Below are 25,703 nucleotides of genomic sequence, written 5' to 3'. Positions count from 1 at the left end.
TAACGTTTGATTATGATATCATTTACACATTTGGTTTATCAAAGTCCTCATGGCTTTTGATGTCATAATGTATGTCAATTTAAATACGGTGAATTGGTGAATAACAATGGAAATCAAATTTCTGCGCAATGCATCCGATTAATTTCTGTCATATTCAATTTACAATCAATATTCCCTGTGTCTACATTGTAGACTATAAACATAATTTTAACCATTCTTGACACGTCAGGTAGAATTATGCATGTTGGTATCTCACCTGTTTCCCATTAATCGAGCAATTTTGGAGGAGCAACATCACATCACCCATGCAGGCAAAGTGAATTACCGTCAAGCGATAAAACATAATAAGGTGGCGCTATTGCACATTAGAATCGACGTTCCGAATTGTCTCTGTCTGTCGATTTTTTGAGCGGATCGAAGTAACGATGCGATTCCCCATCGCACCCCCTCCCCCAATCTTGCCCAAGATACTGTCGATCAAGCAATTATGTATGGGGGGTGGAGCATATATCACTGGCTCTTCTTGTAGAACAAAACAAAACGAACTCCAAAATATTAGGCCTATAGTGGCTCTTCTTGTAGAACAAAACAAAACGAACTCAAAAATATTAGGCCTATAGTGGCTCTTCTTGTAGAACAAAACAAAACGAACTCAAAAATATTAGGCCTATAGTGGCTCTTCTTGTAGAACAAAACAAAACGAACTCAAAAATATTAGGCCTATAGTGGCTCTTCTTGTAGAACAAAACAAAACGAACTCAAAAATATTAGGCCTATAGTGGCTCTTCTTGTAGAACAAAACAAAACGAACTCAAAAATATTAGGCCTATAGTGGCTCTTCTTGTAGAACAAAACAAAACGAACTCAAAAATATTAGGCCTATAGTCATTATAGGATGGGATATGGTTTTGTGCCTGCGCCACCGGTGCTGTTTCTCTAATCATGCATTTTCATTTTAAAAGCATAAACAAAATTATTTAAAGAAGACTTCTCAGTTCAATCGAGCTTTGCGCTCTTACTGACTTCTTTATCAATTCATATTGACACAGGGCCCGGGGGCTTGTGGGGCTTCAGCCTTCGCCCACTTTTTTTTCCAAAACCGTGTACAAAAACCTAAAAATTACCATTTGATTGTGACTTTTTAATGGTTAGGCCCCTTTCAAAATCGTTCCGTGACCACTGAGACAGTCCTTTTCTGGGCAGTTTATATTAAATAAAAAAAAATCAGCATGCGCTTCGCGCTGGCGTTAGTTTGTTAGAGAGAGCCATGAATAACTTTCATTCATTGCTTGTCTACTCTGTTGGACTTTGCGCTTCAGACATCCTTTTTATTCTTATTTTCTTCTACATGTATTTTTATCTGCAAATGTTAACCTTTTTGCCGATGTGAATATTGTTTTACATGATGAAAAATAAAACAAACAAACAAATCCGTATCCTGATCATAGTTTAAAAAAAGAAAATGTTGTTTAAATTCCCCCTATTGAAAGATGCTGGCAAACGTCTATCATGTTCTTTAATGATAATAATACATGTATAATTGTCTTTAATGGCCATCAATACCTCCACTTATTTATATTTTTTATTTTGATGAAATAGGCACAAGGGAATGTATCTATGTATAAAATTTTACCCTTTTTGTTGGCTTTAGATGTAATAGGCCTTCTGGGTCACGGCAATGGGGGCACATAAAAAAAGGGTCTCATATTGAGCGCGCGAAGTGAACTCAATATAGCCAGCTGGGTAGGGGGCGAGGGAAATTCTTATCCCACTCTTTGAGAGGATAATTATTCCTCTGATATATAATATTGTTATAAAAACTTGTATTTTCATGTTTGCGAGCGAGTGATACAAGCAGGCCAATATATTTCACATTCAAGCGAGTGAAGTGAGCGAGCGACTGACAAAAAGATTTTTTCAAGCATTCGTCAACTCATTTTCAATATTCTTTTGACATTTAGATAGAAACAATCGCTGACTTATAACCAACTTGTAGGCTTATAGTTTTTATGAGAGAAATCAGCCAGCGAGCAATAAAAAAAAAGATTTTGAATATCAAGAACAGTGTAAATATTATTGCTATGAGTTATGACCACTGAATTATTTTTACTTCAAAAATTTTGATTCGTAACAATTTAGATTATTGTAATGCACATTATCCAATAATTTGATCATGCTGATATCCAATTTACAAATGATGGTTATTTGGGGGGAGGAGCTATTGCCCCCCCCCCCCACACACACACACACAACACTTTGTGGAAGAAGAAAATTTTTAGCATGTTTATCTGTTCTCTTCACAATTTCGCTTTCGCATAATGAAAAAACGTTAATATGTGCTAATGGGCATTCAAACATGGATAGGAATATTTTTCTTTCCTCTTCTATCTATCCTCTTAATTGTCAAAGCCCTGGCGGCTGATATCATATCCTAAGGCCTGGAGAGCGGAGCCAGGGTATCCCTTACTATTCGCTCGGGATCATAATCGACAAAAACTAGCCGCCAGGGCCTCGACAAACGAGACTTTCTTTTTTTTTGCTAGCCGAAGGGGGCTGGGTATATGTGCCCCCGTGTCTTCCAAAGTTATGCCATGTTACTCCATTAAGATATTTTTCATTTTCAATAGTATATTTTTTTGTTAATATTATTGTTCTCAACATTATTTTGATATCATCATCATCACTGATATTATTATTATTATTAACATTATCATTAATATTATTATCATAATTGTTATTATTATTATCATTATTTTTATCACTATCATTATAATAATAATAATAATAATTATCATTATTATTATTAATATTAATATTATTATCATCATCATCATAATCATCATCACAATTATCAAGGGCAGATCCAGTGAGTCAGAATTAGGTGGGTGGGCACAGAAAAAAGCCAAATAAGAGACCAATCGTCACCTCAAAAAAGGGGGAAGGGCACAAGAGGATGGACAAAACAAAACCTTCCATACCACAAGTCACATATTGTTCTTTAAGAACTGATTTTAGTATTAAAAAAAGGGCACGTTAGGCCCCCCCCCCTGGATCCGAATCTGTTTGTAATTCTCATTGCATCATTCAAATTTAATTCTCTTTGTAGGCCTACATATTTTAGGAGTACGACATATAATTTACTAATTTCTGAAGTGACGGAAAAGATAAAGTGTCATAGCGCCACCAACTTATTAACGGCTTGACGCCGTAGCCGTAGAAACGAAAAGAAGTTTATTGAGCGACAGGTGCATTGGTGGTGGGCTGTGTCGGATTGATCGGATTTACTGGTGGTGTATTGTGCGTACATGTACCGGTACATGATACTTCAAAACGACTGCAGAAAATCCTACATTTTCGAAAAAGATATCAACGCAGTTTTACTATTTCATTGAAAACCATTGAATACATTACTGAAGTACAGCAGTATTGCAGTGATGGAAATCTTGTGTTAACTTTATAATATAGATTCACAGATTGAAAGCAGGTTTTTATCGATTTTCATTGAAGGCCTCGGGGAAGAATGCCGTGATTTCAGTAACCATTCAGCCGTTGTGGTCGGGCTACAGATCTAACTGGAACCGCCGACAGCTCTATAGAGATCGTGTCCGTGGTTTGGGGGTTGAATGAGACGGGACTAAGTTGTAAGTATGGGACTGTTTGTCAAAAGATTCTACAGAAGTTACCGCACACCTTGCCACTGGTCTACGATCTGACTTTGGAACAAATCATTTTCCTCATTTTCTGAAAATGTGATTCACTGATTGTGAATGCATAAATCCCTGGCCTTAGTTGAATATTTTTATTTGAGGTTCAAATTAACTTTTAGCTTACTAATACCAAAATTTGTATTGATCATGTTGATTGCAAGCCTTCATTCTGGAGTAAAGGTCCAATTTGTTTTAAGTCGTAGCCTGTCGCACAATTGCTGTGACGTCATTTTGATTAGATATTTAATTCTTATTCTCCTAACTAAGAACAGTACTATTTTCATGGATCTGAACATAGTGTAATTTTATGATAATCTAGAAATTTACAGAGTAAGTTATTCCATATATATCTAGACATTCAGCACCAATTAACAATATTTTTATTTTTTGGGAAAATTTTGATTGGAAAGTATTATTTGTTCAATAATTTTAGTAGGCTACCCAACAGTTAGACCAAAAGCTTTGGTCTCTGTTATGTTGGTTGTTCAGCTGAACTCCGTTGGCTTCACTCACCAAATACAGAGACCGAAGTTCTAGCGCGATCTGTACAGGGGACTCAATGGCCATATGTTTATGTACTTAAGATCGGATAAAACGGGGAAGTGAATTTGCGCGACAGCCGAGGTAAGTCACTGTTTTTGTTCCTTTTAACTCGATTTTTCTCCGTTTCTTGGCAATTAATGGCAAGAGGGAATATCAATTTGCATTTTGGTCGCATTAATTTTCAAAATTTTTATTGATTAAAGACAAAAATTGAAGAGCCCCGACGGGGGGATTTTGCATTGCAAGTCCCCTGATGGTGGCTGCACGCTAGCGAGCCGTCTGTGTATGAGGAGAACTTTAAAAAAAAAATGTTAAAAAACTCCTCAAAACAGACGGCTGCCAGCTGTCTACCCAACAGTGTACTGTTACAACAGAGAAAAGGAAGATTTTTTTTTGTTCTCTGAGAGTTAGAAGCCGAGACTGTCTATATCTTGAAAACTTATTATGTTAGGAAACAGTGCTTTTACTGAGTACTGTTCGGTTGAAGGCTTTCCAAGTAATACTTGTATTTCTCATCCGACATCAGTTATGAAACTAATAGATTTGGGAGCTGCTCTGCCAAAAATCCTTAATGAACAATAATTCAAAGTAATTCTTTAGGGCATAAATAGTAGTTGGTTGGAAGAGTGATATCCTTCGGTTTGGATGGTGATGTTAAAGGTCAAGGCCAGATGTAATCATATGTTTAGACATTGTTATCGATAAATATCTGTAAAATGTCAATTAGACACACTCATGGGGGGGGGGGGGTTACAGGTACCAAAGCTAAAGACATGCTTTCAGATGAAGCCATTTAAAAGTGAAAATAAAAACTATATATTGATGGAGTTATGATATTAATTAGTCTGATTTTTTTACTTGATAGAAAACATGGAAATGGAGAGCACACCAGAAAATAAAAGTATCAAAAGCATAGATAGAGGATTACCTGAAGAGTAAGTATAATATTAAGATTCTTTTGTAATTAAGAGAATGATATGTCCTTCAAGCCAGGCGTTGGTGTATTAGAATGGGAAAGTTTAATGTAATGCTGATCAAGACCATGCAATAAAATCTTGGTGGCTACCTTGGCATAGTACATGTAGGTCATTGTCTTTTTTTTGCATATTAAATTATATAATCATAGATATTAGCAACATTTAATCATCAAATTGAGTAGCAAAAGTTTAAATTCATAAATTTTTACTCTACGATACAAATCACTATTTACTGTTACCTTAAAACGATACCTCTTTTTTTTAAATCTCAGGACCCCCGATTTTTCTTCTCTAAGTTCTAAATGCCTCATCAATTTTTTTTTTTTCTACCAACTCTCTTCATTACAGTACCAAATACACAACTCTGTCTGTGACTTATAATTGCTTTCCGGATTTACCATTGTGAATTGTAATTATTATCGTTATGTAAATTGGAATTTGTATTGTGAATTTGAATTATTGTAAATTTGAATGATGTCACTTTTATTGTGAATTCAATGACAATTCAACCTTTGGGCTGCAAAATGAATAAAACATCTTGAATCTTGCATATTGATAAAGTCAAGAATATCACCAAATTTGAAAATAAAAATCAAATAGAACATCAGTTAATTTTGAAAAAAATGAAAATCAAGCACAATTTTGCAGTTTGTTTCACAGTTTATCAAAATTGCCTCAAAATTAATGAATTTTACTCAATGTGCCTTGAGATAAACACTTGATGATATCTGTCATTTGGAGATGTTGCAAGAAGCAAATGAGTAAGCGTAATTTTATAATCAATTGCGAGAGAAATGCTTAGAAATCATATTCCTTTTTAACCTTAAGTTTATTTTTGATTGATTGCTAGATTCTGGCAAGTTGCAACACCTAGTTATGTAAGTTTATTCATTATGTTGTAGTTTTTGTGTCTGCATTCGTCTCTTCAGGAAAGTAGATTCCAGTCTTGCCAGTGCTTCAGGAGTAGTCACATTTGGAGTGAAGATTGAAAATACACTCAACATACAGGATCTACAAGCGATCAAAGATGAATTTATGGTAAGTAAATTAACCACAGCCATGCTGTGAGCAAGAAATTTCACACAAATATATCAAATATATCAACTATTTTCCTCAAAAGTTCTTAATACCAAAATCATGTTTTAGTGCTCAATTGTGCAAATTACTTGTTTTTATAATAGTCTGAAATTTTATTTTCAAAGCTAATATCAAGTTTTAAAAACAATTGCTAACACATGCTCTAATGTTCAATAACCCTGAAGGGGATGATTAAGATTGAGATGTGGTTACATTAGGTGTTGCTGCAAGAAAGAAACTAGAAACGATAGGAAATGGGTGATTATTTAATCGGTGTATCACATTTTGACTGCTGAAACCAATGAAGATTTGGAATTGGTGAAAATGATAAATAATCCTTACCATAGCCCTATCATTGAACACAATATGAAATATGGGACTGCACAGAAACACATTGTGTCAATCCCTCTATTTAAACCATACTATGTTGTAACTATTAATCGTAGAATACATATGTAGCATGATTATGATATATCTTGTAAACAAAACCAATTATAAATATATTCATAACTAGATTAATGAAAATGAGTGAACAAAAAAAATTAACTTTTTATTTCATTCAGAGATATGATGAGAAGGAAGGGGTAAATAAAGAGGAGTTCTGTAATCTCATGGATAACATCTTGACTAAAGGAACAAGAAATGAGGTAGGTTGAAAATAGGCTCTAGGAATGAAGACCTAATTTTACCTCTCAAGGATAATATTCTTATATTTTGAATACCTATATTTCATGCTATTGTGCAAGTGAAATAATAATTCCCAGTGCTGAAACTGAAGATGATCGACATGACAAATATACCTAAAACAACAAAAAATGTACTAAAAGAGCTTCACATTATGGCAAAAAATAAGGTTACTGTATAAATCTGTGGTCAAATATATTGTCTGTGATAAATCATTCTTTTGTGTTTTGTAGTTATTAATTATAAAATGCTTGGTATTACATCATGTAATTGAATATCAAAATATATCTGACCTATTTGCTGGAACGTATATTTTAGAATAAATATTCTGTGTTTGTTAAACAATGAACTGTTTGAATAATTTTATTTTAATTGTATTCCTAGGTCCACAATAAGTTGACAATCAACTCGATTATCTCTTTCAGTAAATATCTGTTCCATGCCAAGTTGTGAAATTTTTAATTACAAAGAGGGTCTTGCAAAATAGCGCTGCTTTTTAGAAGCAGACACTGACCAGAGGATAACTGAAAGGGGACAGTGCCAAACAAAAGAAATGCCCTTTGTGGACTAATAAATTACCTGTAGTCTAAATCTGGGCCAAAACTCTTAAGAACAGTAAAAAATCACTACATGGATGCACGTAAAATTGAACTTGGCCAAATACGCTTCCTGCTGTGGCTCCATTTCAGACTGATACTTTGAAAGGGTCCTCACAAAAGAAACATGGTTTTTCAAAGTGCTGAAACCAAATTTTACATTTTGGGCCAAGGAGAACTACTGAATGGGTATAAATTAACAATGAGATCATCAAACTCTCCTGACATTCTTTGAATAACCAAGAATTACTTTAATTTGGTTGAGGTATGACTTTACCTCAGGAATTGTTTTAAACACCAGTTTTCATTGACTTTTTTCAGGTTCATGAGCATTTCTTGGCTGATACCACTACTCATCCTAGTATTTTCTGATTTTGCCAAGATATAGATTGTATTCGTTTTATTGAAGAAAGAATTGTGAATCATTTCTAATTTTTAAAAAATTCTTTTGCAGTATGCTGAACTTTTTGACAACATTGATGTCACAAAAGAGGGCTATGTGAATTGGGTAAGATTATACTTTTTTGTGAATGTAAAGAAATGTGAATACAAACACACATGAACATTGTTTACTAACCACATCTTACCTTTATATCATGCTTAATATCCTTTATGATGTTGTATGATGGGGAATGTAAAGCTATAACACCAAGTTTTAGAATGAAATTACAACTTGAAGATTGTGCAACTGTAATTTGTGGTAAATATTCTAAAGATCATCACTCAAGATGAATATAATACAAAACTTAAAAGAAAATTCTGCTGTCTTTTACTAACACCTCTTGAATTTGCCAACAGATTTGGACTGGGTCCTAATGCTTTGCACATGATTTTCCATTCAAAGAAACACTATTCCTGCACGTTAGTTTCTTAGATCTTTTCTATTTATTTTGGAAAAGATGAAATTTAAAAGAATAGAACTAAAAAACTGTAAATGTTAATGTTTTTTCCTTTGTCTTTTATGTGATTCTTAGCAGCCTGTATGTAAATTTTGATTAGGAATCATTTAGCCTATTAGCCACAGTCCCATACATAGAGTGCAAATTTAGCTTTTGAAATTGATGTGAAAATGGGTGATGTATAATTTGGGACCCTCACATTCTATAATGTATCACCATTGAAAATGTTTCTACGCTTTCAATGAATTGAATTTAGTTATGAAAGAATATGTTTTTCATTCAAAATATATTTAATTGTTGTTATATAAACAAATTATTATTATATATACAAATTGATTATTTGGTAAGTGAGTTACTGTATTTTAATCTTCATGTAGGAGTGTAAGAAACCTGCCTTTTATAAGATTCCATTTTGAATTTTCCTGCTGACCAAATATTTATTTACAAGTTACCTGTCTACATTGTAAGTAAGTGGTAAAGTGACACATTAACATTTACCAGTATAGTTATAATTTATTGCATACGGTATATGCAATTTTCCACCCATTATTGTGTATAATTGTGTTATTTGCATAATTGCATCCATGAATGTTTGATTTATGTAAGCAAATATTTTGATTATCCAGATGATAATTGAAATTGGGATTTCTTTTTATCAAACTATCTCAGGATAAATTTACAGGACATTTATTACTGGAGTATGTGGAAAAGGATGACAGAGTCAAGTCAACTCAGGTATTACGTCAATATTGCAAAGAAATTATGAAAAGACAAATTATTTAATTGTACTATCACTCTAATACTTTATCTAAATGTAACCATTTTCAATATAATGCAATTGTATGGAAGAAACTAAACAAATATAAAAAATCACTAAGGAAACATAATAATTAAGGCTCATTTATGACATCAATTGTACCATCGATTGTGACTCTGGAACACAATGTGTGCCATGTAACGATTGTTAATCTGCCATAAAATTGATTTCACATTTTTTCAGGACTCATTGCAATATCTCTGAAAATAATTTTCTTATTGGGCTTCCGTTTGTCAAAATAAGAGGTTCTTGTTGATGTACATGTTTTTTGTTCCTTCTCTCACTCACACAGAGATATGAAGCTTACTGATAACTATTGTTTTGATAGGGCTCACTGTAAGCAATTATTCCGCATATTCATGTTTTTTCCTCATTTTTGCTTTTCTCACATAGGTTCCCCAATGGAAGGATATCAAACAACTTCCAAGGTAAAACTTATTAAATGTTTACATTGATCTCAGATCACATACAATAGAGAATGTGTAATTACAATTTCATTTGTTGTTTAACATTGAGAAGGTTTTTGATTCACCATATTATTAATCTAGAAAAAAAGTGTGAAAAGACTACTTGATGTTTTTTTTTTTTTTTTTTTCCATTTATGTTTCTAGACATTTTTTTTTTTTTTTTTAATTCCACATTAATATTGTCCTTGTTTAGTTGTACAATTTACACGATTGTGTGATTGATATTGATCTTATTGAACATTATTCGTACACTATTTTTCATTTAATTCATGTTCTTTTGTTCATTAATTATAGCTCTAATTTTCTGAAACTAAACTTTTGTAAACACGGAAAATGTATTGATTCACAGTGCCCACAAGGATATTGTTCAAAAGATTTCTTACATCAAGAATACATCTCGCTACATCATCATTAGTAAAGAAGGTTGCATCTCAACGTTTGACAGTCATCTCAGGACTCACAAATCAATTAAGGTGAGAAAGAAGAAAGATTCTAACAAAAATATATTCCTTCTCTTATTTCTTTCATATTAATCCATATATATGTATATACACTGTATATTTGTATTCTGCATGATGGTATGGCCTTATCTCTGTAACATGCAAAACATGATTACTAAAACTTCCCAACATTTTTATTTCTTTTTCTTTTTTTTAAGATCACAAATGACTCTGTCAAACCCAGGGATGTGTGGGTAACCACGTTTGTAGTACTTCAAAATATCAACAAGATTGCACTCTCCTTTACCAGCAAAGAAATCAGTAAGTTTTTATAGGAATTGATTACATCAGAAACAGAACAAATCTTTTTATTATTTCATTGAAATAACGTTTGACAAATGCTATTAGTAATTTAGTGTTAAAGCTGAGTATTTACTTTACAAATGTATTTGTTGCTATTGGATTTCTGAGACTAGATAAGTACTTATTGTTCAATATTTCCCATATTTTGTTTTGATATAGCACTTAACAATAAACTGATGGCCTGTTCATATGTACTTGCAAACCAGGTTTCTCAATATTGTGCTTCCTTAAATGTATTGAAATGCATTCTCTCACTATTATTTTACCAGTCTTCTATGATCTCAGCTCTAAACTTGAGTTCAATGTACAGTACAGGGTTTATGGATTGGAACATACACCACTCAGCATGGACCATTGGTAAGTTGAAAGAAAAAACACCTAAACACCCATGTTTGTTAATCTAATGTGCTATGAAAACACTACAATCATCTTGAATTCTGAAGGTCAAACCTATTCAATTTGTATATGATAAAGTATGTGTTTGTATCTTATATGTGTAAATTTGAAAGTTTCCTTTTATACCAACACCCACACCCATTCCCTTCCGCAGGGAGGCTTGGTTGCTTTTTTACTCATGTTCAAATTTCTTAGTCTGTTGTGTGATGTGTTGTCGATACTGATGTATTATTGAAACTTTTATACTTATAATTTTGTCATTTAAGGAGCAATCCAGACAACTCTAATGAGGCTATTCTGGTTATGGGAGATACTGGGGGTAATGTCAACGCCTTCCATTTCACCTCAACAAACATTGCCCTCTTTGACAGACCACAGCAACCCGGAGGAGAAGGGCAAGGTAATTGCATATTGTAACGTTATGCATATTGCCAATTATGGCATCTTACCAAGCTTAAGTATACAGTGCGTCCCAGAAAAAACGAAACCGAGATTTATTGATGATTTATCGTAACATAATCACAAATACAATAGACAAGTGGCCTATCATTGTAAAGCTCAGAATCTCCTCTTTCATCTGAAATTATTCAGATTATTTCTCATTCTTAAATTAACTATTTCAATATTTGTTTTTCAAAGTCAGCATTGCCTGCTTTAATGAATGGCGTAATGCAAGCGAGACTGCCAGAGGCGCTCCACTTGTTTGAAGTTTTTGTTCATCTTGTTCTTGTTTCTTTATTTCTGCATCAATTTTGATCACACTTGGTCCAAAGGATCCTTGGGTAATACCACATGTGTGTCCATGAACATGAAGTCGACATAGGTCATCTAGAGGTTTAAAGGTCAAATGATATGAGGTCATGTCCATCCTTTTTTGAAAAGTTTTTGTGCATTTTGTTCTCATTTCTTTATTTCTGCATCAATTAAATTCACATATAGTAAAAATCATCCTTGGGTAATATTGCAATGTGTCCATGATAATTTAGTCAAAGGTCATCTAGGGGTCAAAAGATCAAATAATATGAGGTCATGTCCTTCCTTTTTCAAGTTATGTTAAACTTGTTCTCATTTCTTTATATCTGCATCAATTGTGTTTATAATTTGTACAAGTAATCATAAGGTAATACCACAGGTGTGTTCATCAGGAAGATAAGGTCAAAGGTCACCTTGGGGTCAACAGATCATATTGCATATTTTATTGATTGCAAAATCAGGTGAAACTTGTGGTTTGTGAACCACCATGTTTTTTAAAAACAAATTATTTGTCGATTTTTACATATATCTATATAAAAAATATATATTTTGCTCATTTTGTCTTACGTTCTGTCACAAAAAAATAATTTTATGGTTCATTTTCATGTTTCCAGAACAAGTTGTCAATGTGAACTTCAAACATCTATTGAAGGATAGATTCAAGTACTGTCGGCTCATTAGACATAATGGACATACAGAGTGGGCTAAACAAGGTATGGCATCTCCATGTTTACATCATTTCAATCAAATATTATCCAATTCAGTTTAGACGCAAACGGCTTCTCCAGGATATGTATGTGTAACTGATACTAAAAACTGGAAAGAGGAAAACAAATTTGCATATTATATGATATCAAACACTATTCATCAATATTTTGCAATTCCCTTCTTATAAGTCCTAAACCATGAATGTTCATATTGCATATACATGTACTGTACCTTTTCACATGATATTATAAGTAAATTATTTTCATATCTGTAGTATATATGAATATTTAAATGCTTAAATAAAATCCAAGCATTGATATTTAACTTGTATCTGTCTTTCTTCTTTCTTGTGAGTTAAGATCAAAACCTGTATAACATGATGTTGAAAAAGCACTGATATTTATTTTCCTTCAATATTCCAGTCAAGTATGCTCAGCACCTAAATTGTTTCATCTCATGCTCCACTACGTATGAGAATGCCATGGTATTGGGATGGATAGAGAAGGCTAAATCAAAGATGAAAACGTAAGAAAAAGAATCGGTGATTCCACCAATATTTTTTATTATTTTGTCAGATATTAGCTTTCTTTGTCACTGTTCATGATATGGACAAAAAGATATGTTTTTAGTATTTATATAATTTCTTTATATCTATAAAATGACAACAAATGTCACTTGAGTCAAATATATTAATGCAACAAAATGCAACAAAAGCAACCAATACCCAACAAATAGATATTTGACAAGAAAGTATTTCTGTTAATAAAGATATTCATGTATTGTTGTCATTGTACAAACAAAACAGAGAGTAGGAAGTAACCTTATATTGTGATGATTAAGAATTTTCAGAGATCCATGGCTCAAAGAAAATATTTCCATCAATATATACGGGACAAAAATAAACATTATATGATCAAATGATTATATACAATATAACAATGTAACAATAATTAAACTTAACAATGCATGTAATACAAAATTATATATCACAGGGATAGACCTGTTTCAGATTGCCTATTAATATCCAACCTGTTCTTCCCCGGGGTCCCTAAAGATTTCCATGACACTTCTTTAGTTGGTTTATACAGACTTCCCATTATGTTGATTAAAGTTTTCTCTGTCTACTTCTTTGCCTTCAGAATCATTAATCATGATTTTAATTGATTGTTTTATGTTTGTAGGAATTCTTTCAATATCTCCCAAGGAGTGAATGCCTTTGCTTATCACAATGGTCTTAATCTGATCGGTAATACAATATTTCCTTTCCTCTTTCATCTTGTAATGTATTACATTCATTGCCCTTTCATTTCCTCTTTCAATGAAAATTTAGACAATATTGGATTGCCTCGTCTCGTATAGATACAGGGAAAAAATTTTGTTCACAGCTAGTACCAATGTTTTCCTGTATTCTTCCAAAAATAATTATTCAATGTTTTAATTGTTATTCAGATTGACTAGATCTATATCTTGATTAGATATTTAGATTTATATCTAGATTAGATGTAGACTTACTCCACATAAAAATGCACTTTTCCTTTATTATGAAAGTAAATTGTCTTTTAATCATAATATTAATTTAACAGTTTGTTAAAAAGGGAAGGTATTCTTTATTTCATGATCTGACAAAACAGATTTTGTAGTCTATCATGCATACGCTAGATATATGTCTTGAAATTTTCACTTCCTACAACTACACAATGTTTTGTATTAAAATGTTTCGTAATTGTATTTTATTTACATAAATTTTTAGCATTCTATGATAACTATCTTTTTTTTGCTGTTTAGAATTTTCTGTTGTTTAAAAGGAGAAATTTGAAGTTTCTATCTTCTGTATATTATAATTCATTTTGTTTTCATTTACTTTCAACAGCCACTGCAGGAGTAGACCACCATGTGTGTCTCTGGAACCCTTATGTTGTGTCAAAAGCAGTTGGAGTGAGTTCGTAGTTTTTTTAAAGACTTTTTTTTTTTTTTTTTACATTAGATATCAAATAAATTCTATTTAAAAAAAAAGAAAGTTAATCCTTATTCTGCATTCAGCATTTTCACAAAGAAAACATTTCAATTATCGATTAAATAAAAAGCTTTCACCAAGACAAGTCCTTTTTAATAAGAAATATGATTACATAATCTGTTTATGAAAATATGATTGTGACTCTTTCTTATTTTCTCAAAGTAAAGAACAAGTGAAATTTCTTTTTCTTAACTTAACAAATTGTCTATTGGCTACTCTCATCACTTACATGTACATGTATATTTATAATTAAATAGTCTCCTAGACCAATTTGATGAAGCTGTTTATAAACAACACAAGATTTCACGCACAACCTGTTAGCCAATCTTATGCTTTATGACATACTTCAAATTTTCAGCGTTTTAACGTAAAAGGCATTAATTTCCTATAACCCTAAGTAAACTTTAAAAATATCAATTTTCTGTTAATATGCACTAGAAATAAAAAGCTTTATATCAACTACATAGTTCATGGGAATGAAAGTGATCTAGAATGTAATATAGCACTCAAGAAAGTTTCACCAGGGGCCCGTTGCATAAAACTTTTGCCATAAAAAACTGGCAAACAAAATTATGCCGTTGAAAATAACACATTAAAAAACTTTTTTTGTGGCAAAAGTTGTATGTAATGGGCCCCAGGTGTTCATAGAGTCATACATATTAAAACACTATCCTGGTCCCTTGAGCCAAATTTCATCTCATATTTTCCCCTCATAGCTTTTGCGAGGTCACATGGCTCCGGTTGTGCATGTCCAGTTTAACTTTACCCGTGGTCAGCTGATCAGTTTCTCAAAGGACAAGGTCTTAAGAATATGGGATGTCCAGCTTCAAGTCTGTCTCCAGAGGATGGCCGGGATGTTTCCAAAAGGAACAGAGAGTGAGTTAAATATTTCAATAATTCAAGTACTGAATATGAAATAGTGTACTAAATTGTGATCATCGTGCTGTTACGGCCATGTTGTCCAGGTTTTTTTATCTTCATGGTCGACCCAAGTTGTTTCAATAGATGTACTTGATTCCAACCAGCATCAAAAATACTTTCAGGAATACCTTGTGCAATAGCTATCTCATTGAAAAAGAACTATGGAAGATGAGCATGGGTTATGTCAGCAATCTGTTCCTCAATCATTTAAATGGTCATTCTAATGATATCTCGATCTTTATCAAATTCAATTTTCAACTTATCATGACCAATTGGCTTGATGTTTTTGTCCTCCTTTTTACTTTCACTGCAGTTGATTTTAAACCTGTATCATACAATACTTATGAGTAAGCTTTTCTAAGAGAAATCAGAATGGGCTTTGAATAATAAAATATGGGAAATTAACATATGTAATTATCTGAGAATCTGCCAGTTAATCCCTTCTAAAAATTTTATTGTTACATTGCTATTCAATGTAATTAATTTATTTTGTGGGGAATGTTGCCGTGTTGATTAAGAAATCTTTGAGTATTTTTTTTTAGATCACTGTTCTTAATGAATGTATCAAGGTTATTTAATATTTATTTTTTGTAGCATTGTGATTTTGAATAAATCTTTCTATGAAAAAATGTTTGAAAAATCTTAGTAGACTTTTGAAATGACTTTATCCTTTTATTATTTGTTTTTGACAGTGTACACATCACTATTCTTTCATGAGGCCAGCAATCGTCTCCTCACATCCTTCAATTATCAGCTGACTATGCTTGAGATGAAACCAGAGGTCAAAGATCGGGTCATGAGTCATGACAAACCCATCAGCATGGCTCTTTACAACTCCACATTTAATCAAGTTAGTTTGCATGATACTTACTTTTAATATTTGTATTGACAATTTTGATTTTAGAAATGAAATGTTACAGATCATTTGAAATTATTAAATTACTTGATGATTAATTAACCAGTGAAAGTCAGTGGTCTATTAACTATGTTTAAATCAATAATTCATCATCATTTGATTTTGCTTTTGTTGGTACTTTTAGATTGATTTATTGGAAATCAAACTTGAATTTGAGGTTTCTTTTATGTGATCAAGGGAACTATATTAGTGTTATTTTTTAGATTTTTTTTAAATCACAAAGGCAAAGTGAAAAGGGAATATTTAAAATGAGAGTACATGCAAGAAAATGATATTATCCTTTTATGATGTTATAGGATTCTTAAAATGTCATATTTTTATGACTGGTTTCCATTATAACTAAATATAAAGTGAATCTCAGATTGAAAATGAATTTGATTAATCTGTGTGTGTTATCAGGTGGTAAGTGCTTGCCATGGCTCTACAGTCATTGTATGGATGTTAGACACAGGACAGAAAGCCAAGCAGTTTCTTAATTGCCATGGTAACGCTGAGATCACCTGCCTGGCATTTGATCACAATGAGACAAGGATTTTTACAGGAAGTTCAGATGGCACTGTCAAGGTATGTGTTATATATTTTGAAAAATGACTATCGATCTTTTTATGAATTTTATTGGCAGGGTAATATGATGTATTATAAACCTCTCTTTAAGAATGTCGAATAATCCGTTCCTCTGATTGGTCAAAACTGAGGTCATGTAAACGACCATGCCTTCAAAACAACAAACTAAGGTGGTAACCAAGGGCAACGGGCATAGTTAACAAGATTTCTGCCCGTTGCCCCCTGATCCGCCCCTTAACGACGGGCATAGCAAAATTTGGCTGAAATCCCCATTTGATTGCATGCAAAATGTTGCTTTCTGCGGTGATTACGGATACCAGAAATATCCGCGCGATTTGATCGAAAGTTTTAGACAATTCGCGCATTTACGCGCTTATTGCGCAAGTGCGCGCAACGGATATGACATATCGATGGAACGATGCCGATCTTTGACTTTTGCTTGTTAATTCCTGTTAAAATATATGGCATTTATTGAAAATAAAACTAGCTTATTAAGGACATAACGGATGTATATCAATCATCAAGTCTTGGGGAAGTTCGCTCAAATGCATGCTCGCAAAAGGTGAGTCAGGTGAAAAGATTAGACGGTCACTGCACTTTCTAACAATAAACGTTTAACTCGTTCATGTCGTTACTTAACCTTAGCCTGGGACAGTTAGGTATTGACAAACGACAACGTTAGGACGGGTAGATCTAATGTTAATTGTCGTTAGCTTACAAGTTAAGAGTAGACTCTAGATCTAACGTTAGGACGTAGGTTTAGTCGACTAGATCTAACATTAGATTATACTCTAGTCTAAATTTTAAGACTGAACTTTAGATCTAGCTACACTGTAGGCCCTAGACCCTATTCAGAATCAGACCCTAATTTGGTTCCTAAAAATATCTAGCCTAGGCCTAGTAGGGCCTATCGGTATGAACTGCTCGGGAACTGCTTTGATATTCGATTTTGAGACCTAACTTCAGGGCAGGGCTAAGTAAGGGCCTAGACCTTACGTTAGCTTTGGGCCTAGGCCAGGGGCAGGCTTTTTTGTTTTAGTTTTACTAGATCTAAACCTAGACCAGGCCCTAACGTTTATGTTTAATAATTCGGTTCATAAAATATATATGGACTGCTTTTATATTCGAGACATGGTTGTTTCAATTCGGCTCGCGGGTACCGCATCGGCCAGACCATGCCCTCGGGCAAAGCCCTCGGGCATAGTCGCGTTGCGGTCCCCTTGAGCCTCTAGAAACAACCATGCCTCTCAAAGCAGTCCATATATCTATAATATGATGTAAATTGAGGGGGAATTGTGAGAAATTGAATATAATTTCATGTACACCAGTCTTATTCTTTTAAAGTCACAGTGGAGCCTTTGTGGGATCCCAATGATACATTTTGAAATATTGAGATGCTGTGTTTAATCATCATCCACCTTTTTCACGATTGTTTGAATAACATAAAATAACTGCCTTGATTACGCTATATATTGATTTTATTTCACCATGATTATATTTTTGTAATGTTTGGTATGACTTTTCTATTTTTAGGTATGGGATTTCAATGGTCACTGCCATCATCTACTGAATGCAGGAATGGGAAGTTCAGTAGATATCTCTCAGATTGCTGTGCTCAAAAGAAGTCTTGTAGTCATTGGGTGGGATAGGTGAGGCTTTGATAATGTGATAATGCTGAAAGTGGTGATGATTAGGGGTAGAGAAGATGATGATGGTTTTTTGTTTTCAACATGATGAAATCCTTTAAAAAGGGCTCTATGAACTATTATAATGATGATGGGTTAGATTATGTATATATGGGCGGAATTCTGTCCCCAAAGGTAGGGGGACCAGGGGCTAGAAAATTTGACAACCCTCCCCCCCAAAAAAAGGGTTATCACCCAAAATGTAAGGTCATTTTTTAACCCAAAAATATTTGACAAGCAAAAAAAAAAAGTTTTTATCTAAAATATAAGGTCATTTACTCCTAAATTCATGTAGTATTTCGATTGTGAATGATATATTTTTTCTCCATCATACAAGACGAAAAATAGTAGGGGGATATTTGATATTATGTCCCCCTACTATTTTTGATAGGGGGGACACATCCCCTCTGTCCCCCCTGGGATTTCCGCCCATGATAAAAGGCATACGTGCCTGACGTCAAATTGAAGTTTAATTTAGTTTGTCATAGAGATTCAATTTTTTAGTCGGGGGGGGGGGGGGGCTGCAACATATAAGGTTAGTTCTTGTTAGTAATCTGTAAACTGGTGGGTATTGTCCTCATCGGTTACATGCGCATAGATACCAGGAGCCCATTAACCAGCAAATTCTGCATTTGTATATGTAAATTAACACCTTTATTCATTGTATTTTGTTTGAAATATAGTCATGAAATGAGAGTGATGAAATATTAAATGTAGTTTTTATGCACATTCTTCCTTCAGGTACATCACACTGTTCCGTAATCAACAGATTAATCAGTATATGGTTGAACCATCTGAATGGAAAGGAGGAAAGGTAGGAATTTAATAACCCAAAAAAAAATGTTGTGCCATTTATTATTCCTCATTTGTATCTTTTTATTTAACTTTCTCTTGTAAGAACAATACATGTATCCAATATACAGTGATTGAACAAAATTTTGATTGTCAAAATTATTGACTGATACTATACAACACCAATTTGTCTTCAAGTTTATTAATGACTGACACTTGATTTAGTAAGACTATCAAGCCGAGTATTTAAAATGGATTGGCATTGAAGAAAGGTGATTACTTATTACTTTTCTTCTGGGACAATCGCAAAATTGAATGCGCAAGACATTTTGAAACAGAATATAAGTATTTCACAAAATTGTCCCACTGCTGCCATCTAAATGATATGTAGAGAGAGGGGGGTGTATAGAAATTATTTATGATTTTTACAGATATCACCACACCAAAACATGTCTTTTCACTTATTCTTGTCAGGCTATTTACTCCAGTGCTGAAAAGGGAAGGTTAGCACATGGTCATTAAAACAGTCTCACAAGAGGCTTATAAACTGAACATTACTTCTCCTTGTAATGAATTTGACAAAGTTTTTGATTAGTATTTTCTTGATGTCTTTAATGCCCTTGCTTTTCAAAATATTACCCATTACATTCCAGTGCAGCAACAAAACATGATTTGAAAATTTGTATTTTACACACAAAGTATTTGGAATTATGAAATCTAGAAATATGTGCATTTAACATTTTCATAAATCATTACATATCATGCTTAGATGTGATGTAAAGGGAATGATTTCTTTCCGGTTTCAAAGAGCAGACATGCAAAAGTTTAGTTTTCCCCAATGTAGGAACATCAAGATGACATTCTTGCTGCAGCTTTCATTGCACCACACACCCTTGCCACAGGCAGTTATGATGGAGAGATTGTCATCTGGAATACAGGGTCAGAGGTTTCATCAAGGCATCTCCAACAAAGGTTCCACAAGAAGGCAAAGAGCAGAGAAAAGACCAAACTGGTAAGATGAAACCAGAGTGATATGGAGACCCAATTCTCAAGAGTTTTTGTCTGTCGAGATAAAAGATATGGGACTTAATGCACTCAGCTTGATTTTGGGGATATTTTTACACTAAACCTGTGGAAGAGAGAATGTTTGATTGATGGTCTGAATGATTTATCTGAGAAAGATGAATTTTTCTTTTTTTAAATAAATTTCATTATTGTTAGAAGAAGTAGGTGTATTATCTGTTAGTAGCATTGACATTGAAAGAAGTGGTGGTGGTGATGCAAGGTTCAAGGACTGCGCAGGCACTTTTCAGATTCCGATGAATGCGCTGGCCGAAGGAAAAGTAGGTCAGCAAGTGCAAGTAAATGTATTCATATATTGTTGTTTACTTTGGAATACCTATTTGTCTATCTGTATATTGATCTAGTCTTGCTGTCTATATCTTTGCAGTCCCTTCATAATGAAAGCACAGCACCACCAGGTGTATCCCGTCAACGTAGCAGTATCCATTCAGTTCATAGTGCCCAACATCCCTGCAGAGCATCCGTGAGCACTGCCAGGCATGGCGTGAAGGGGACTGAGGCTGCCAAAAGACCCACCTCAGGATCAAGTCAGGGTAGTGAATCAGATGAGGTAATATAATAATAAACTTTTGCTTAGTGGCATAGCTGAAGTTCAGTTTAACATGCTCTTAGGAAATAGCTTTAAACAGTGCACATAGTTTGGTGCAGATTGAGACTTGATCCCTTTCAGTAAATCTCAGGTACGTGCCTGGTTTGGACTAGGCCTAATCTTGGGGTTTCTAAAAGCTGTCCCAAAATAGCGCAAACTAATTTGTCAGACCCTTTTGTGTGATTCTAAAATTTACTTTAGCATGGATCCCTTTCATAACAGGTGTGGACCAACAATTAGCTGAAAAGGGTTTAAGTTTGAAAAGAGCTCTTTTAAGTTACTTTTGAGTTCCATATCAGGTTTAGAATGAACAGAAAAAGCCAAAAGTTTTGTATTTATAGTTTGGAAGTAGATATAACAATATAAAATTAGCAAGGCCTGTAAAGTATTACTAAACAATTATTTAAGACTGCTTCACCATGTTACCTAAAGTTTAAGATGAAGGATTGGTTTTTGTTTTACCCAGAGATATTCAAATCAATCTTTATCATTCTAAACTTTCACCTGCAGTCCACCTTGTAAGTCACTTATCTTCATTTCCTAGAATATCTTCAAAACACTTCACTTCCAAGAACAAGTGCCAATTACTATGTCCATATTATACCATAAAACTAACAATAGAAGTTGATTAAGCTTCTAGATTCATTATAATACTCTGATCAGGATTTGTCATGTCAACTATGTAAGTACACATATGTAATTTTTTTTTATCTCTTTGTTATCTTCACCCCCCCCCCCACTTGCTCCCCCATCATTCTCTTACTTGTAACCTCTTTTTCTTTTCAACTCTGGCTGTTTCTCTGTATTTTATTGAAATTCCCCCCTTTTTGATATACTTTTATCTATATCTATATATCTCTATAGATGAATAATTTTGTGATCAAGCAGCTGTTGTTCTTAGAAGCGAGGAAGCACCTCTCTGCTTCGGGAGGTGCTAACCTGGTATCCTGTGGGGGTAATGGATGGGTACGCTTCTGGAATGCCAACAAGAATGCCCTCATGGCAGAATTCATTGCCCATCAACATGGTATGTCAATGTTAACTTGTGAATTCCTGGAACATCCAATGGGATACAAATTTCTGTAGGCAATGGATTGATATTGATTTTATGTGTCCTCAGGAATCATTTAGGAATAGAATAACATTGATTCAGGGATGTTAAGACATTCTATCTCTAATTTTGGAGAAGATGATTCTTTTGGCTGAATGATATTTTCTGTCTAAATACCAGCTTTATATCTCATCAAATGAAGTCACTATGCAGTATCAAAGGGATATCCAAACTGACACGAGAGTGGATTGGCAGCCATGTTTTTTCACTCTTAAGTTTTTAAAAGCACTTTTTTGTCTCACATGCATAGCAGAGTGAGACCAGAGGCGACAGCGGCGTCAACATTAAATCTTTACCGAATGTTAAGTTTTTGAAATGACAGCATAACTTACAAAGTATATGGACCTAGTTCATGAAACTTGGACATAAGGTTAATCAAGTAATACTAAACATCCTGCTAGAGTTTCAGGTCACATAGCCAATGTCAAAGGTCATTTAGGGTCAATGAACTTAGACCATGTTGGGGGGTCAATATCGAAATCTTAACCTAAGGTTAAGTTTTGAAATGTCGTCATAACTTAGAAAGTATATGGACCTAGTTCATGAAACTTTGCCATAAGGGTAATCAAATATTACTGAACATCCTACCTGGGTTTCAAGTTCAATGAATTTTGGCAAAGTTAGGGGTATTTGTTGAATTAAACCATCATAACTTTGAATGTTTATGGATCTGATTCATAAAACTTAAACATAAGAGTAATCAAGTATCACTGACCATCCTGTGTGAGTTTCAGCTCACATGACCATGGTCAAAGGTCATTTAAGGCTAATGAACTTTGGCCATTTTAGGGGTATTTGTTGAATTACCATCATAACTCTGAATTTGTATTGGTCTAGTTCATAAAACTTAGACATAAGAGTAATCAAGTATCACTTAACATCCTGCATGAGTTTCAGGTCACATGACCAAGGTCATTAAGGTCATTGAACATTGGCCATGTTGGAGGTAATTTATTAAATTGCTTTCATAACTTTCAATGTTTATGGATTAAATTAATGAATTGTGGACATAGGGGTAATGAAGTATCACTGACAATTCTTAGGTCACATGATCAAGGTCAAATGTCATTTAGGGTCAATGAACTTTGTATTGTATCATTATATGCATGGTGTTTTTTGTGAATAATTATTTTATAGTAGTTTTCAGAGTCAGCACTGCTGCTATATTGAATCGCGTAATGCAGGTGAGACTGCCAGAGGCACTCCACTTGTTATTTTTAGTACAATCCTAGCTGCAATATGAATCAAGGTAGATGGTGGAATAAATTGATGTAGCCATCCATGCTAAGGAAATATGGCGAATTGTCTTGGATGATTCTTACCATGCTACCAATTTGTCATGGTATATTTAGAAAATTTCATCATATCAAGGTTTATTACAAAAATAGGGTTATTATATCACTTTTGGTAACAATGTTATTCTTTTGTTTTCAGTTGGTTCTATTGTGATGGCAGTGAGCAGCAACAATCATTACCTTGTAACAGGAGACAGCGAAGGGGCTATCAAGGTCTGGAAGATTCAAGACTACTGTCTACACAAACCTGATAGACTAATGACTGAGCCTCCTGGTGAGTGGTGCAGGCACTGTAATGTAAAGATTGGCGGGGGGGGGGGCAGCCAAATGTATTGCTGTACACATGCGTGACCAAATTTTTTCCAAACACCCCCTAAACAAGTTTTTCTCTGTGTGCAAAATAACCCCCTAAACAAGTTTTTTTGCGGGCTTCATTTACACATTTTGGCCCCTAAACAAGTTGTCGCCAGAGTATGACCAGTTTTGTCTACTTGCTAACAATAAGCTTAAATAGATAAAACTATATTCATGAGTATTGCATGCCCCCCAGTGCAGTTAGGGTTACAATCGGGAAGAACCCTATCACTTTTCAGAAACAAGGAGGAAAAAGCCCTTGTATGGGAAAAAAGCTTGGGGAAAAAACATACCCTAAACACATTTGGCTTTTCCTTAAAAAAAAAAAGCTTTGGAAAAAAAAATTACCGTAAATACATTTGACCCGCGATTGACCATTGACCAGTCTTTCAAAACCATCTTTTTTTTAAATTGTGTTTTTTATACCCTAACGAGTGCACGCAGGGCCCGCGTCCAAAACTGAAAAAAACACCCCTTTTAGCATGTTTTTTTGGTCACGCATGTGTACAGCAATATATTTGACTGGCCCCCCGGGAAAGTTTGTCATTTCTTTTGTAAGCTGAGAAAGTGCCTGCATCAAAGGTTTTGAACTATATCCCCTTTTCCATAATGATAAACAAATGTATACTACATTCATTTGTTTCATTTTGCCTCTACCATTTCCATTGGTGGGCTGTTAAAACCTTGTAAATTAGAAGAAAGACAAGGAAAGCTAAGAAAACAGGTGTATTTTAAAACCATGGCAATGGCAGCAAATTCACATTGTCTGAAAAAAGTATCTTGATTCCTGTAGAGAACTTTTTTTGTAGTTATACTAAGTTTTGTTTTATTCCTACAGGTATGTAGTTTTCAATATTGTATTTCCTATTTTTTGATTACCAATTCTTACTATTATTTTTTTTAAAGCCATGCTATCATCTTGGCACCTTCATGCTGATGCAGTGAACCATCTGAGTATGTGTGAACGCAATGAACGTTGGCTCATCATCTCCGCTTCAGCAGATTCAAGCGTTCAGCTTGCTGATATCTATGGCAACCACATTGGAACTTTTGGGCAGGTCAGAAATTTTCAATATGTAGAAACTTTTTTGTTATATTTATTTTGATGTTTTGATAAACTTTGATTGAAGAAAGTGCATAATTTTTTTTTTTCTGATAACATCTTATTTGTAGGTCTTTGTAGATTGAGTAGACAATTGAGAGGCTGATATTAACATCAAAGAAGAATGCAATAGAGTGTGTGAATGAGAAATGGAGGCAGATAGAAAGACATACAAAAAGACAGGAACAGAGACAGAGACACAGGAAGAGAGAGAAAAAGAGGGGTGGAATATTGGAGAGATAGGGAGAGAAGTGTATTGACAGGAAGTAATTCATGTAATTACATCCCATTATGTTTCCTTCATCTTTATTATGCTTCAGTTAACTCTGATGTATTGGGCTTTTCCTTTTGAGATACAAAAGAGAAACTTATTGAAACTCATCTTTGGTAGATATTGGTAATAGCATGGATAGCACAATGGATATCGTTAATTGATTAAGTGTTATGTTTTATCAAGAATTGAAATTTGAATGGTATAAAACATATTTAACTTCATAAATAGACAGAAAGAGATAGAAAGATAAAAATGTCCTATGAATTTGGAACCTCTTTTTTAATTTCAACCTCCAGTCATTTGATAGGATCATTGTCACTATGGCTGATAATAATGTTTGTTTTGTTTCTTTGAAGGAGGATCATTGGAAGATTGAGCCTTACATTCCTCCCCCTGAGCCTACACCTAGCGAGATGGATGTAAGTAACTTGATAAGCTATTACCCTGCCATTTCCTTTTACTATTGAAAGAAAAGAATTTTTTGTATTATTTAACATTCCTTTGATATCTTCAGTTTAAAATTGGAGGTAAAAACACTGTAATAATTTTTAAATCTTAACATAAATATTGAGTATT

At 33.8% G+C, this 25,703-nt stretch overlaps 1 protein-coding gene across 3 annotated transcripts in view; it reads left to right on the top strand.

Annotated features, from left to right (window-relative positions):
* The first annotated feature begins 3,216 nt into the window (after positions 1–3,216).
* The window catches only part of LOC129257176 (WD repeat-containing protein 49-like), a 32,369-nt gene continuing 9,882 nt past the window's right edge, over positions 3,217–25,703 (top strand). The window contains exons 1-27 of one of the 3 annotated variants that reach the window (XM_064097136.1): positions 3,227–3,297; positions 3,508–3,641; positions 5,116–5,185; positions 6,157–6,265; positions 6,868–6,951; positions 8,039–8,092; positions 9,153–9,218; positions 9,694–9,728; positions 10,117–10,240; positions 10,426–10,528; positions 10,840–10,927; positions 11,233–11,366; positions 12,334–12,432; positions 12,850–12,952; positions 13,609–13,673; positions 14,298–14,362; positions 15,158–15,317; positions 16,055–16,212; positions 16,678–16,842; positions 18,376–18,491; positions 19,269–19,341; positions 20,164–20,331; positions 20,770–20,952; positions 21,856–22,018; positions 23,537–23,671; positions 24,658–24,809; positions 25,484–25,546. In XM_064097136.1, the coding sequence (XP_063953206.1) occupies positions 5,121–5,185; positions 6,157–6,265; positions 6,868–6,951; positions 8,039–8,092; positions 9,153–9,218; positions 9,694–9,728; positions 10,117–10,240; positions 10,426–10,528; positions 10,840–10,927; positions 11,233–11,366; positions 12,334–12,432; positions 12,850–12,952; positions 13,609–13,673; positions 14,298–14,362; positions 15,158–15,317; positions 16,055–16,212; positions 16,678–16,842; positions 18,376–18,491; positions 19,269–19,341; positions 20,164–20,331; positions 20,770–20,952; positions 21,856–22,018; positions 23,537–23,671; positions 24,658–24,809; positions 25,484–25,546 (2,730 nt within the window). In that variant the 5' untranslated portion in view covers positions 3,227–3,297; positions 3,508–3,641; positions 5,116–5,120. Of the gene's footprint in view, positions 3,642–5,115; positions 5,186–6,156; positions 6,266–6,867; positions 6,952–8,038; positions 8,093–9,152; positions 9,219–9,693; positions 9,729–10,116; positions 10,241–10,425; positions 10,529–10,839; positions 10,928–11,232; positions 11,367–12,333; positions 12,433–12,849; positions 12,953–13,608; positions 13,674–14,297; positions 14,363–15,157; positions 15,318–16,054; positions 16,213–16,677; positions 16,843–18,375; positions 18,492–19,268; positions 19,342–20,163; positions 20,332–20,769; positions 20,953–21,855; positions 22,019–23,536; positions 23,672–24,657; positions 24,810–25,483; positions 25,547–25,703 lie in introns of all 3 variants that reach the window. The other 2 variants (XM_064097134.1, XM_064097137.1) reach the window with 2 other exon arrangements.

This window comes from Lytechinus pictus, chromosome 3 (genome assembly GCF_037042905.1).
Source record: "Lytechinus pictus isolate F3 Inbred chromosome 3, Lp3.0, whole genome shotgun sequence".
Lineage (NCBI taxonomy): Eukaryota > Metazoa > Echinodermata > Echinoidea > Temnopleuroida > Toxopneustidae > Lytechinus > Lytechinus pictus.
Note: the sequence above shows the minus strand (reverse complement) of the source record. Positions and strands in the feature narration are given on the sequence as shown.